The 15,557-nt window shown below is 50.5% G+C and overlaps 1 protein-coding gene across 6 annotated transcripts in view; it reads right to left on the bottom strand.

Moving 5' to 3' along the window:
• Positions 1 to 2,894: 2,894 nt before the first annotated feature.
• The window catches only part of Herc2 (HECT and RLD domain containing E3 ubiquitin protein ligase 2), a 189,282-nt gene continuing 176,619 nt past the window's right edge, over positions 2,895 to 15,557 (bottom strand). For all 6 annotated transcript variants that reach the window (XM_010612947.1, XM_010612945.3, XM_033761041.1 and 3 more), the window contains 10 exons: positions 13,685 to 13,872; positions 12,813 to 13,010; positions 11,254 to 11,337; positions 8,059 to 8,200; positions 7,748 to 7,942; positions 6,977 to 7,089; positions 6,254 to 6,444; positions 5,309 to 5,414; positions 4,838 to 5,050; positions 2,895 to 3,815 (listed from right to left, as the gene is read on the bottom strand). In XM_010612947.1, the coding sequence (XP_010611249.1) occupies positions 3,543 to 3,815; positions 4,838 to 5,050; positions 5,309 to 5,414; positions 6,254 to 6,444; positions 6,977 to 7,089; positions 7,748 to 7,942; positions 8,059 to 8,200; positions 11,254 to 11,337; positions 12,813 to 13,010; positions 13,685 to 13,872 (1,703 nt within the window). In that variant the 3' untranslated portion in view covers positions 2,895 to 3,542. The remainder of the gene's footprint in view (positions 3,816 to 4,837; positions 5,051 to 5,308; positions 5,415 to 6,253; positions 6,445 to 6,976; positions 7,090 to 7,747; positions 7,943 to 8,058; positions 8,201 to 11,253; positions 11,338 to 12,812; positions 13,011 to 13,684; positions 13,873 to 15,557) is intronic.

Below are 15,557 nucleotides of genomic sequence, written 5' to 3'. Positions count from 1 at the left end.
CCATCACCTAACAGCAGGACCAGCGGAGGCCCCGGGGCTGACAGGTGCTTGGAAGGCACAGACCTTAAGACAAAGCATACTACACAGTGACAGGTTACAGCCAGGGACTGCCCGGGAGCAGGGGTGGGCATCCACCACACCACGGCCCCCAGCACTGGTCTCCAGCCCTGGGCCCAAGCACAGGACAGCCCTAAGTCTGTGACACCACATCACTGTTGAGTCTGGAAGTTCCTGGCTGCAGACAGTAGACACAGATCTTAGGCACCATGCAGAGCACCCGGGCTCGTGGGACAGGGGACCCAGGGAGCCCATGAGCACCACCGCACCAGACCCCACCCCAAAATGCCAGTTCATTCCCTCCATCACTAACCTGAGGGTTTGCCTCCCACACCTCCAGAGAGCCTGTCACAAGGCAGAAAGGGACGTGGTGTGTGAACATGGAGACACCCGAGTGATGGAGAGTCTCAGGCTGTCACCACCCTCACACCAGCCGTGCAGCAGAGGAAAGGTCCTGCCAAAAGAGGGCTGTCATAGCACAGATGTGGAAGAGGAGGCTCCCATGCCTTGCAGGTAAATATTCCTGGTATACCTGCCAAATATCTGAAGGAGGGTCAGCCCTAAGCCAAGCTCCAGGAGTGCACACTGCGTGGCCTGTTACAGAGGGACTCCCCTTTCCCAAGCCTCTAGAGGCAGCTGTGGGGACCACAGAGCCCCCACAAAGCAAGCGAGTGTTCGAGACCAGGCACCCAGTCAGGCGGGATGTGGGTGCATCACTGTGGACCCCTCCTCTTCTGCTCCCAGAGGGAGACTGTGACCCTCACCAGGCCCCAGGTGCCTCTCCCTCTGACCCCCGCCACCTGTGCCCAGCTGTCCTCTGACAGCTCGCTCCTGCCCTCCCGTAGCAGCCTTGTGACAGAGACCCTAGCACAGACGTCACTGTGAGGCCTTTCCCACAGCAGGGCTACTAATCAGGCTGTTAATGCCAACACAGGAGCTCCACCAAGAACGAGGACTACAAAGGATCACAAGACCCCAGGCCACACTCATGTGCTGCGGGGCGCTGTGGGTTAACCCTCCTGGAGGAACTGCCTCCGTGCAGGGAATCTGTGACGGGACAGGAGCCTGGAGGGTGAGGACTGCCCGGGCGGGCGCAGGTGCCTGGGGCCTCAGAGCCCATCTGCTCCACTGACTTAATTCAGAGCAATCCAAGGGGATTTCACGATGAACTTGACATTTCAAAGAGAAGGCTTGTCTCAGGCTTCCCGCCCCAAGATGAAAGGGCTTTCAAGCCAACACAGCTTAGGAGCGTGAACTTAGGAGGCTCTCTCTGGTGTCCCGATGGCAGTCGGAACCCAGGATGAGCCATAGAGCGGGGTGGCGGGTGAGCAGCACTCCGCTGATGAAAGGGAAACTGCGGGCCCTTCGGTCTGAGGGTGAGCACGCTGCGCCAGGCTACTTCAAGCCCTCGCTCGCTCAGCCCCCTGGGCAGCGCGGCAGTTGTAGAGGCTGCGATGGTGCCCAGAAACAAGGTCACCCTCCACTCCCAGCCCCCTGCCCACCCCAGGACTGGGCAGCTGGCTGCATGGGCCAGGGCCCAGGGCTGGACTCGGGAGGCGGCCTTCATCTCACTCACAGAGCACGGGGCGTGTACCTGGGCTCAGAGGGGAACAAACACGATGCATCAAGCTCCGTATAAGTGCGAAGTGCTGGTGGACGCTCCACACAGTTGGAGCCTTCGTTGGAAGGACGACTTCCACCCCGCCGCGGGTCTGCCCTCCCTGGAGCTCCCTTGTTCTGCTGCCCTGATTTTGACCCGTGTGAGTGAAATCCAGGCTTCACGCGGAGGAGGAGAGTGAGAGCTTAACTGAACACGGAACTGTCCTGTCCTCTTGGCAAAAGCAAAGCTGCTCCTCTTTTTAGTGCAGTGATGTAAGAGGTAAACAGTTTTCCAGTGTTCTCCGCTGAAGGAAAGGTTAAGAAATTGAGAGCCCGCCTCGGGCCACCCCGCCAGCCTCTGGAGAAGACGGAGACACAACCTGCACGGCCTCCACCACAGCAGTGGCCTATCTCTGGACTGGCATTTTCAGTCTCAGGACCCTTTTATACTCTGAAACTCTGAGGTACTCGTGTTTCTATGAGATAGAACACATCAAACAAGTACAACCTGCGCCAGAAACTAAAACTATTTTGTTTTGTTTTGTTTTTGGTACCGGGGATCAAACTCGGGTCCTTGCACTTGCAAGGCAGGTGGCAGAACCTTTGAGCTAAATCCCCAGCCTAAAACTATTGAAGTAATACATTTTAAAATAAAAGCCTACTTCTTGTTAACATTATTATTTTCAATTATTATTACATTTCTTGTTTCATCTTGGTAGTGGGGACTGAACCTATGGGGCTCACACAGGCTCGGCAAACTCTACCACTGAGCTATGTCCGCAGCCCTGTTCTATTTTTTTGAGACAGAGTCAGTGTTGCTAAATTGCCCATGCAGGGCTTGAACTTGGGGACTTGTGACCCTCCTACCTCAGCCACGTTGGGATTACAGGCGTCACCACCACAGCCAGCTGTTTTTGTGACAGGGTCTGGCTAAGATGCCCAGGCTGGCTCACACCTGCAGTACCTCCCACCTCAGCCTCCTGAGTTGTGGCAATGACCATCGTGTGCTACCATGTCTAGCTGAGAAATTACTGTTCAAAACAAAAAGTGCAGTGAGAAGATGACATTAGCTTTTAAATTAGCCTCTCTCTGGCTTAGCAGAAGACAAGTAGATATTTAGTTCTGCTCCCGCAGTCCACAGTGACAACTATCGCTGTATCAGACGGGTTCGCTTTTGGTTCCAGGGTATGCACCAGTGCTCTTGTAACTCGTTAGAAAGCTCAGCCTACGCTTTTGTGACAGATGGTTTATTTATAGAGAATTAAAATCTCGGCATATACATGGCACAGACATTACATATAATACACTTTCCATGACAGGCAGCACACCTGTGAAGAAGGGAAGCCAAACAGCCTTTGCAGTTCTGGTTTAAATCATCTCTGGATGCATTTAATTAACAGCGGCATTTAATGTCCAAAAGCTTTTAATAAACAAAGTCAGAGTAAAATTAGATGAAATATGTATAATACGATTTGTTACATAGTATTTTCAATATACAATCAAGATGACGCACAACACTTGAAAGAAAAAAAAAAGAGGGAAAAATCTATTGCACCCACAAGTAAAAAGACTTCATTCATTTCTGGGCCACTGCAATTCAGTATTTATATAAACATTTACACACTTTAGTAAACACAGTCTTACATGTAATGCAGCATTATGGGGTGAAAAGACCCTTTAAAGTCTCAAAAATAAACATCAAGCGTCCACATAATGTCCCATGTGCATAGGCGGATTTCCCATCATTACTCCACTCATTACTCGGGTCGTGGGCGCTGTCTCCTCCTCCCTCCCTCCAAGGACCAATACCGCTCATCGGCTGTGCCAGACAGGAGCGATCTGAACAGCAGCAAGCCACTATTCGCTTGGTCTCGTGTGCTTCCATCTCAGTGCCCTGTTAAATAATCCTGTGTAGAATCTGAAGCAAATGAGTCCACATCCTCGTTATCCGAGTCATCGCTGCTGTCATCAGCAGCTGGCTCTCCCGTGAGGGCTATGCGAGCATAGTCATCTGTGTCTATGGACTTGCAGAAGTGGATGGCATATTTCAGCTTCTCCTCCAGCACCTGCTTGCAGGAATACCTGGGCAACTTGAGCAGGAAGAAACAGGTGTAGGATTCCGGAAGGAAGTGGTCAGGAGGGTTGTATTTATCCAATACCTGTTGCCAGAGATATATATTATCAGGGCCTACATACAAGAACAGGTGAAATCTGTTTTACTGCATTCATTGGACTCTTGATTTTCACAAAAATCTTATTTTTGGCTATGAATAACAAAATATCAGAAAAAATATTTTAGCCAATTTTAGAAATAAAAAGAGTACCTGATGCCTACGGCTTACTTGTAGTAAAGAACAGCAGCTGCAGATAGGATGATTTTCACCTAGTCAGTCCTACAAAGAGGCCCAACAGGAGGAACGCCGTCCATCCCTTCTGGGCACAGGTGGAGCCTCACCTAGTGTGTAGGCCCTGGCACGGGGTGGGGGTTTACCCGAACCCAACCACACAGTGAAGCTCCCAGGGCCACCTGCTCATGTCTGGGGACTCCAGAGTGAGGTACTAAGAAGCCGTAAGAATCACAGGTAAAATGGTGTAGCTACCTACTGCTTGAGAGGTTCTCAAAGATGCTCCTGAAAGATGGAGACATTTAAAAATCTGGCCGGGGTGCAGGCCAGCCTGTCCTGGGGAACCCACCTCAGAAAGGCACGAGAGTGGATCCTCCACTTGGTCTAGCCTCCAGGGCTATCCTGCTGCCAGCGTCTCCGGCAGAGAGGAGAGAGTTCTTTCCTTCTCAGTGGCTGGAAGGTAAACTGGACTAGTTTCTGACCACTGACCCACTAAGTTAGGACCCAATGTAAAACTTGTTTTCAACCTGATGAGCATCTCATTTCGCTGATAGTAACATACTTAGCGTTAACCTGATTCAGCCAGAGAATCAAACACCTGACATAATATGTGCGTTCAAATTCTAGACTATTATGCTGACGTAACAGCATATGCTCTGGTGAAAGACAGGAAGTGGGACCCAAGATCTACAATGACGAAATCTGAGCCTTCAAATCAGAGAAATCAGACGCTTTCCATTTGTTTCCATGAAGAAACGAGACTTGTGTTCAGTCTATCGCAGAGTCATGTGCAAGGGGCTCCCCACAGCTGCCCTCAGGCCCGCGAAGAAGCCCACCTGGATGACGAAGTCCCTGCCGCGGAAGTCAGCGATGGTCCTGGGCAGCCGCGTCCGGCCCCACACAAAGCGCAGGAAGAGGGAACGCTCTGTGTTGGAGAAGGACTCCATCACCTCCCAGAACCACTGGATCAGGGACGTGGAAGGCTCGACCCCCTTGTACGTAGCCACCGACTTTAAGAGATGCAGGGGGATGTCCGGGCTGCCGCACACCTGCAAAAGGGCACACCATGGGGGCCAGCCACAGGCACTTTTTGCTTCTGTAAGACTCCGCTGTGTCTCTCTACGAAAGCCCACCAGCCCAGGGGGACACTAACACAGCCCCGAACTGGAAGCTGGTGCACTGTGAGTGGATGGGACACATACTCATGTTACTGCATTTAGCACCGGGACACTGAGACTTCGAAATACAAGGGTCAGCTAAAATTAACTAGCAGTCTGGCAAGTGTTTCACAGCAAAAGACAGCATACCATCGTCTCCAGCTCGCATCCAGTGAACAGGGAGAGAAGGGGGACTGGCACAACACGGGCCATCCCCTCCCGAACAGCAGCAACCTGCTCATCAAACTCGTGCAGTCTGAAAGAAAAACGCACCTTACACTCCCACCTTCAGTGGCAGCGGCCGCTCAGCCCCACAGTGTGGCTGGCCCCGGCATCCCGGGTGGGAGCGACTGAGCAGATGGACTCCAGGGATGAAGGCGCACACTGGCCGCCAGCAGAGTTCATCTACATCACAATGCACAACCTAACTGTGTGGCCGAAGACGCCGTACACTCCCTGACACCCCTCTCTGTGTTGCAGGGAACTCAGCGAGGAGTCAGTCCGATTCTGCAGGATCAAGGGCGGTGAGAAGCCCACCTGTGGGGTCCACGCCCAGGCAACCTCGGGTAACACCGTTCATGGCACCTGTGACCGTGACTGAGGCTCGGAGGCAGACAGGACTCCGGCCAGGACCACCCCAGCCAAGTGCAGCTGCTGAGGCCTCTGGGCTGCAGGGCTGGGCCAGGCGCCTCACAAGCATCTGACAGCACAACTGGGCAGTGGACGCGGCAATGTCATCAGCCTGCCACGTCCCAGGTGAGAGGCACACCCCAGGTCACACAGCCGGACGCACCCTGTCCTTGCAGTGCTGAACATGCAAGCAGAGGGACACGGGGCTCCTGTAGGGTAGTTCACAGGGACAGTGTCCCTGCCTCAGTATGCTACTTTCAGCTTGAATACTCTGACTAGAATAAAACTACCTTCACTCCTGGTCACAAAATAAGCTTTGTGACCACAATCAGCAAAGGGAGAAGGCAAACGCATTAGCATTTTGCTACACACGACACTCCTTTAAAATGCGCTGTCCAGGCACCCATCCTCTGTAACGTTTGCTATTTATAGTCAGTCAAAGCAATTGAGGAGATGACCACGAACCTATAGTTTATTGCCAGCCGGACATACTCCGCGCGGTTGTCCAGGGTGATGTGTGTGTACTTGGAGCTCAGTTGGATGTCCTGGCCACTGGCACTTGGCACTGTGAAGGGCAGGCTCATGGCCTCAAACTCCTCTGAGGTGGCTTCATTGTCACGGATGTACATGAGCCCAGGAATGAAATCTTTATCGACCTTCAAGGAGAAAGAATCTGTGTGCTGAATCGGGGTTTCCTGTATCTCAGACCACAGCCCAGGCCAAGCCCACTCGATCTTGGTGGGCGTTGGTCTGTCCCAGGGCGTACTTGGAGGATGCAAGCAAGCGACACATACGGAGAAACAAAAGAAGGCTCCAAGAAAGCACCTCACCAAGGTGCCGCAAAATAATTCATAATTCAACAAGGCTCTTAAAAAGTAACAGCAACTGCCTGACAATCCCTCCTGAAGCCGTTCTGAGGGGCAGGGCAGCCACAGGGAGGGACTGGCCTAGCCAGCCCACCAGGTCCACCCCGTGAGCCTGAGGTGCGCGTGGCCATCACAGGCCCAGCTCTGCAAAGGAAAGGCAGCGTGCCTCTTCATTGACAAGGCCATGCCAGTGACGGGTGTCTATCGCGTTCGAGACACTACCTGGCCTCTGGGACTGGAGTGGCTGGCTGTGAGTCAGCTGGACACCCAGGGCAGACCAGGCTGCTAAGGAGACCCCAGCCCCCACGGCCCAGGCAGTCACCTCACTGAGGTCTGCGATGGTCAGGCTCATCCCAGCCAGCTGCTTCCACACAGGCTCAGCAAGGTTGAGGCTCAGGGGGCTCCCAGTCCTGATGGCAATGCCCAGCAACACACCTGATCATGTAAAACATAAGGGACAGAAGACATTTGCACTGGGTGACAGACACTTCTCTTCACTCAAACAGGCCATGGAGCACCTGCTCCACACCGAGGCCCCAGTGCCTCTGAAACCAGCACTGCCCAAACTCAATGACTGAGGTCCACCCTTAAAACAGTATGCCCTGTTCTAAACTCGTAACTTCCTTGTGTTCCTAGCAGTGAAGCAATTCCCACTCCTCTACAGGCACAGGAGAGCTGGCACTTCTCCAGAAGGTGGGTGTTCTGCCGGGGAGTGGCCATGGGACACCACAGGCAGTGTCCTCTCAGTGGCTCACACAGAAGAGAGGGGCACCAGGGGACCAGCCCACTGCCAGGATTCTGTCTCAGGTGCATCAGAATGCAAGCACACAGTATCTCTAATCGCTGAGACTCAAAAGGAGTTTCCAAGGCGACTGGAAGTCCTGTAGGCACGTGGGCTGCTGTAGTGGAGGCTGGCCATTACCAAGCCCTCAATGTGAGGCAGACTCAACAGAAACGCCATTCACTTCCTCGACAGCAGGGAACCACAAAATAAATAGGAGAAATCACTTGTACAGGGGAAGGTCTCAGAAGTTCAAATCAAACATTTAAAATATCCACTGTCACCCAAGACAGAGAAGCCATGCAGGCGCACCCAGAAAGCGGAACATGCTACTGTGCACGAGCGCCTTGGCAGCCGGGTTGAACAGGTAGCAGTCACGGTTGGCCCCGGACTCATCCCTCCCGTTGGGCGTCACGATGAGAAGCGGGGTGAGCCCGTTCTGCAGCTCCTCGCAGATCTCCGCGATGGACTCGCTGTAGCCACCTCCGCAGTCATCCACAGACTCACCTGCAGGGAGGACATGGTGCTGTGCAGGCCACTGCCCCTGCCCCACCGCCCCTGCGCCCTCTGCCTGGGTCCAATTCCGCAGCAGCTGGAGACTCCTGCGTACCACACGTCCTCACCCACAAACTTGACCTTCCAGACGCGATGAGGGAGGAGGAGGCTGTCGGGACTGAAGGAGCTCATCTTGGCGCACATCTGCCCAAACACAGACTTGGTGCCATCGGGGCCGGCCAACCCGCCCTTACTTCTTGAGCGCTTGACCTGGAGAGAGGTGGGAAGAAAACAAGGGGGTGCTGCAGCAGGAAGCCCACAGCCTGCCTGCCTGGCACACTCACCCTGCTGACTGCCAGGCGCCTAGGGCCCGCCTACACTGACCGGTGTCTGTAAGATGCAAATGGCTCCCACCTGCAGAGCCTCAGGAAGTGGCACGTGCCTCACGGCCACTGTGCGCACCCGTGGAGACATACAGGGCTCTACTGACAACCCAGAGCACCGTTCCCTCCAAGCTCTCCTCCCCTCTCCTGCCTGAGCCCTGGAGGAGCTGCAGTGGGCCTTTGCAGCTACAAGTGTGTGGGGAGGCCATGCATGATGCCAGCCGCAGGTGCTGCCCAGACACCAGCCACCACAGCCCCTCACCCCACCTGGCAGCACCCCCCAAGGACAAGCACTGTCCAGACACAGCTTCAGTGACCCACAACACTGCACTGTTCACACGTGACAAGGAGACCTTCGGCTCCAGTGGTGATTTCACTTTGTGGCCACAACCTCCATGGAACTCCACAAGCAGCCCCTTCCTGTGCACTAGGATGGACTCTTGTGGCTCAGACTAATACCTCAGCCAGAACCGACTTGCTCCCTTCCTCACGGACTGTGCCGACCTCGTGTCTGGCTCCAGTCCAGGGCATCTTCTCCACACACTCACACGCACGCACTTTCTGTGCCGACATTTCTCATCCTAGGACTTGGGCCAGTCAGAAGAAGCCCCGCCCGTGCCCTGGGCCAGTGAGGCTCCTCCTGCAGCTCTCAGCCCTGGCTATGCTTCGGGGTCACCTGGGAAGTCTGATCTAAGAAGATGACACGTGAAACACCTTAGAAAAAAGTAGTAATTTTACAGTAACTTCCAGCAAAGGACTCACCATCTTAACTTACTTTAGGTGCATTCTTGGTTGAGTTTAAATAGGTGACTCTCCTTATAGCATAAATAATCATAATCAAGACTAAAAACAGAAGAATGACAAAAACCCAGATGAATTCCAGCTCTTAGGAGGCTGAAGCAATAGGGCTACAAATTCAAGGCCAGCCTGGGCTATGCAGTGAGACCCTGTCTTAAAATACAAACTTTTAAAGGGCTGGGGACATATCTCAGTAGTAAGGTGCCTGCCAACATGCACAGGCCTGTGGGTTCAGTCCCCCATAGCGAAAAAGCGAAAAAGCAATAAAGAGCTTCCTATACGAAGAACTTGTCTTTGAACCACACACCAAGCTATTTCCTTTTAACCTCACAGCTACTCTAAGCTATGCATTATCCCCAGGACACTGAGCGACATGAAGGAAAAGTATGTCCAGAGCGTCACAGCTGTCACAGCTCCCTATTCAACCACTGTGCGTCTCCCCTTTGCTGGCCGCACCGGCTAGCAACAGCCCCTATCCAGCTTCTCCCAGAACCGCCGTGGGAGTCACCGCACTAGCAGGAGAAAAGCCTGCTGTGGACAACAGCGGGGGCTCCATGCTGCTGCTCCAGTCCAGTGCTGGCGCCCTGTGCTCACCCTGGATTCACTGCACATTCCTCCTGTGCCCTTATTTTAGTCAGACACTTCTAGTTCCACACTTTGGAGACTGCCTGGCTGTGGTGCTCTGAGCCAGTGCTCACATCCACACTGGCTGAGGGTGTCTGCCTGCCTTTGGAAAGGCCCCGGCAGAAATCTGCCATTTAGCCAGTGTGCTCTTACAAACATTAGTAAACGTTTTCTAAGAAGGCTAGGGATACAAAGACGAGAAGGAAAGAAGGATGTTTGAAAATATAAGATGGGAGGGAGAAAGGAAGGGAGGGCCAAGAAAAGAAGTGAAAATAGAAGGAAAAAATGGAAATAAAGCTTTTGTACACAGGGAGAGGAAGGGAGACAAATCAGAAGTGCATATCCAGCCTGGTCAAGACAGCCGCGGCTCACGCGGCGTCCAGCCTTGAGACCCAGGTGCGCCAGGGCCCTGAGGCACCTATGTCTGCTGAAGCGGTTACTGGCCCAGGAATGCTCCAGTTCCACACTGGATTTCCTTAACTTGTAACATTTACAAATGGTCATCCAAGGTGGGGAAATAAAAGCTTTTTTATGAACCCAATTAAACAACCCACTTGTCTGTGGTGCTGGCTGACCCTGATAATGTTACTCTGACGTTAGTGGGGAAGCCAGTTCGACCAAGGTAGTCACAAGTGTTGTCCAAGAAAGGCCAAGGGCTTAATATCTTAATTCAAAACGCCCCCAAGTACAACTCCGAAAAAATTCCTAGTCACGGAATCAACATCAGGGTAAAAATCATGTGTTAATAAAAAGGTTCAGAAACAAAGAATGTGTTCTTCATGGCTCTCTGTTTCCGATCCAAGAGGCAAAGCCAATTTCATTTGCATACTAAATGTCAAATGCCACATACAATCATAATCAGTTGCTGGGATTCCTCCTCATTTTTAACCAATTTTTTAAACTGTTAAGTCTGTGTTATACACGGCAGCAGTGTAGATTCCGAAACAGCCTACTTTCCACTTCTTCTGAGACAGCCTTTGTAACCTGTTAAAATGGAAGAGTCCCAGAGCTGGGGAGCTGGGGAGGGTGTGAACACAGCGGGAAGGGGAACTACTGCAACCTATAACCAATGTATGCACAGAAGACTTCAGTCACTCTGCTCTGAACTTAATCTAAGGTGGTGAAGACACCCAGGAACAACCCTGCCTGTATCAGGAAAAGCGGGTGCGTAAACTCAGGCACAGTCCTCAGCAGACAGCTGCTCAACACAGCGACCCCAGAGAATCTGAGTGTACGACGAGAGGTAGGCTGCACTGAGTGGACAAGGGGTGATGCAGCTTTGCTTGTAACAAACATTCCCCTCCACACACCCAGACGGCCCAGGAGTAGGCTACCACGATATGGTGGGAATGGGCTTTTTGTTCTCTTCTTTCGGAGAACCACACACAGGAAGTGCCGGAGAGGAAGGCAGCACCTGCTGTGTAGTCGGGGTGGGTGGACAGTGACTCGGTGCTCTCTTCCTCCTGAACCAGTGAAGCACCACCATGTCAGCCCAGGAGAGCCATCCCCATGTGTTACCTGGATTCGGTTCAACTCTACGACAGGACCATGTTGACGATCTCGCACCATGGTTGCTTGCACTACTTTTCTGAAAGCCGCCTCCTAAAATGTGTCCAACAGATAAAAGAATCTGGTCTAGAAAGCATCAACCCACGAAGAAAGCATGTTACTGTTTTGTTTAAAATCTTCAGGTCCTGAAAGTCAGACTTCCCTAAGGAGAGAAGGCTCACAGCCCTCCCTCTCAGGCTGTGAGGCCACAGAAGAGCAGCTGGGCCCTGGGGAGAGCTGGGCATGGCACAGCAAGGGCCAGGGCCTACGTGTAACACTCACTTTTTTCCCTCACTAAAGGAAAAGTGCTTTTCCCCTTCACTGACTATTGCCACCTCCACTCTGGAAGATACAGTAAAGTAATTCAATACAGTGAAAACAATTCAATTTGCAGAAAAGCAGTTGAAATTAGCTTCGTATCATTTTACCTGCCCACATTTCTTCCTGCTCCCACCCACCGAGAAAGGCTCTCATCCGCCAACACAACCTGCGGCACTCAGCACCTTCAGGTACACGTACAAGTAAACACATGGACCTGTCTTGCTCAGCAGAAACTGTTCTGGCCAAATGAAAATAAAGCCAGTCCTTAAAAAATACATTTGGACAGGACTCCAAATCATTTAAACTTCATTATAGCATCAAGAATAGATCATACTCTTTGATGGGAAGATGTATCACAGAATCAGTCTCTTCACAATTAGAGACCCTAAGTTCACCTTCTATACTTTTTATCCCCCACATAAAGCTCCCTCTGCTATAAATCCTTTCATCAAGCTGCTTGTCAGAAATCTGACGACTCCTGATATGGGGGACCCCCATGACTTCTGAATCAGGATTCCATTTCTAGAAGCTGTAATTATTAAAAATGTCAATGGATCAAAATCTGCCGATTACTTTCTGATCCTCATTCCTAAGTCTACCCTTGCCCTCAGTTACAATTATCACTGGGCGAGGATTCTAGCTCGCACACCCTGGGCAGGCTTCTGTTTTAGGGCCTCTGTAACTCTTGGCACCCTCTGCTGGATGTCTGTGGAGAAGGAACATCGTGAGTCAGTGTGGGAGGCACTTGAAGCCTGGCAGGGAGGCAGGCAGAGAACCACTGCATTGAGTAAACGCTTGGTTCTGTAGACCCCCCCAGGCTCTGCCCATTCTTTTGGGATGGTGGGACAGAGAGACTATCAGGGAAGAATGTAGCACTGTACTATTAATTTTTTTTTCTTTTTTGTACCGCAGATCGAACTTGGGACCTTGCATTTGTGAGGCAGCTGGCAGAACCACTGAGCTGAATCCCCTACTCGATGTACTATTAATTTTTAATATAAACTCCAAAAAGGAAGAGGTGTCTGTCTGATCTTTCCTACATATACTCTAAGTACTCAGAACGTAGGGTGCACAGTCAATGCTCAATGAACACTTGCTCAATAGATGGAGTCTATGGTCTACATTCCCAGGGTTGGCATATTTGTTGAATTTAAATTTGCTTAAGACACCAGTTGTTACCTATGTAAGATTTTCAAAAAAAAAAATACCTTTCCCTGGGATATCAGAATCCCCCGAAGAGTGTCAAAGCCAACAGAAGGCCCCAGTCCAGTCTCGTCAAGAGAGCCCTCCAAGTCAAACATGGGGATACAGGGGCAGAAGAGCTCCGAGATGTGATGTAGCAGCAGCAACCGGTTCCTCAGGGCCATTATGGGGATTTCTTGCAAATGATTATACTCCATGGGGACCTGAAACATTTAAACTGTGCTATGTCCATGAAGACACCAAATACCAAGAAAAGCCACAGTTGTTAAACGAATTGGGGGGGTCTTCCCCCCCAAACAGAAGCACTATAGTGTCTGAGTTTGGTTTGCAAAACCTGTTTTGCTTCTAAAACAATGCTCTGGAGACTTTGAATGAGCCAATAATACAAACCAAGGTGAGTGATACAAGTATTAGTATATAGAAATCTATTTACTAAGAAACATGTAAGCCAGGTGTGGTGGCTTACAGTGCTGGTAAGGAAGGTGAGACAACACACAGCCACAAGTTCGAGCCCACCAGGGCAATTTAGGGTCTCGGCGTGACCCTGTCTCAAAACAAAAATGGGCCGGGGACATAGCTCTGTACAAACAAAGTACCTCACTCAAATCTCTGGTGTCATGAAAAATGAACAAACAAACAAAAACCCCAAAACACATGACACATGTATTACAAAACAATTTTGTGTACTCTATAAGATACAAAAGAGAAGGTGACACAATGATGCACATATGACGGTTAGCACGAATACTAAGGTGTTAAAAGAACCGTATTATAACGTGAGTCTGAATACTTAAAAGGAAATGCACATGTGTGCAACATGCAGGGCTAAGTCTACACCATGGACTCCTTCCTCACCACTTACTACACCAGAACTCACCTGTGCAGGGAGCTTGCCAGCACTGGAGGGCTTGCTGGTCGACCAGGCAAGGGTATGTGCTGAGCCACAGGCCACACGGTTGATTTTCTTACCCTGAAGAGCAGCTACCAAGCGAGGCCTCTGAATAGCATTTGTTGTTCCATCTCCTAGCTGTCCCTCGTCATTGTCACCCCATGTATAAACTTCACCTAAATAAAGTAAATAAAGGAAGAAGAAAAATGTGGATACCAGGACCAGTGAACCCACAAGTGCCAATGTCTTCCTGTCACAGGGTCACTGTTCACTGTCCTTCTACTTCCTGTTGGTGATCACCACCTGGAACAGCAACTTCATGTGTGGCGTTGGCTGTGAACACACTCTACTCACACTCCAACAGAGGACAGAGTGCTGCCTTCTGGGACTCTGCACAGCCTGGGCTGGCCAACATGCCCTCTCTAGCTGGCCAAGAGTGGCATACAACTTTGGTAATTCTCTAACAAAGTAGCAGAGTAATATCTCCAACAACCCACACTGTTCTTGCACATTAAACCATGGAAAGTCAGTTTTCAGAAGAACCAAATCAAATCCAGTGTTCAAAGAACAAGTAATTCTTTACATAAATTTACTCTTTGTGTTTATTTTTATGTCTACATAAGTTATATTCACAGTAGTACCCCAGTGCCAGTTCAGAACACAGGAAGCCATCCCAGGTTTCTCTCGCCACACTTGTGACCCCTTTCCTCCTTGGCACACCTAGGTCCCATCACCCCACCGTCCCTCGTACAATGGCAGGCCACTTCTGTAAGAACCAGGACCCACCGTTCCCTGTCCCCTCTCCCCTGCACTGCACCCATGTGCTGCGCAGACCCCAGTGGACCACACCATGTGTGAGAGTGCCTTCTCTCAATCTTGGTAAATCCCCACACCTGTCCACACCTGTGCAGAGATAACTGCCTCAATCTGTTTATGGGGGATGTCCACTCGATGACTTTAGGCCTGAGTGGTGGAATGCAGGCAAGGGTAGGAAATAAGCACACTGCTCTTGATCACATGGACTCGTGTGTCATAGCTGTGCTTGCTGGCTGAGGCACATAGGAGAGGCTTCAAGGATCTGTAAGGCTCATCAGTGGATGTCTCTAGAGGACATGGATCTCTTTTCTACCCTAATCAGCAGTGACCTCAACCTTAGAATACCTTTATAGGAGGGTCCAGTGTGAAAAAGTATGATGAGTCCCATGAACAGCAAATCTTATGTCCACAAGATAAATAACTACAGACAGAATATACCTAAGTATTCTTTGTTCCAACCAATGAAATCCAGGGCACAGTGACCCAATAACAATGAACATGTGTATCACCTGGGTTTTTCCTCTAAATGCCTTCTCCTTAAAGACACTGGTCCTCCTTGTGAAAATGGCTAATTCTAGGCTTGAAGCATAGAAAGTACAGAAGTACAAATCATTCTGTGTGCCAAAGGAAGGAAGTACTCAATGAAAGGGACACGTCAGAAGGAGATAAAAGCCAGCCAAGCAGAACACATGAGCACCAAAGTAACTAGTAATAAGTTATTTACAGCCTGTTGAATGCATTAGGAAACCATGAACCCACTCACATATATATGAGTTAAATACAACACTGGAAAAAAAATTGTTGCTAAAATACATTCAGAATGGGTTTGGGTTGCACCTCTCCTGCCTCCCAAGAATGAGATCATGAGTTTGATCCCTGGTACCAAAACAAAAAACAAAAAAACAAAACAAAAACAAACATTCAGAATGCTCTTCCCACATAATCATTAAAAAAAATGTTCATACAATGGTTCCACCACCTGCCTTCTATGCGCAAGGTCCCAAGTTTGATCCTAGTACAAAAAAAAAAAAAAAAAAAAAAAAAA

The sequence above is a fragment of the Fukomys damarensis genome, unplaced genomic scaffold (assembly GCF_012274545.1).
Source record: "Fukomys damarensis isolate Sample0158 unplaced genomic scaffold, DMR_v1.0_HiC HiC_scaffold_7, whole genome shotgun sequence".
NCBI classification, from domain to species: domain Eukaryota; kingdom Metazoa; phylum Chordata; class Mammalia; order Rodentia; family Bathyergidae; genus Fukomys; species Fukomys damarensis.
This window is presented reverse-complemented; position numbering and strand designations above follow the sequence as displayed.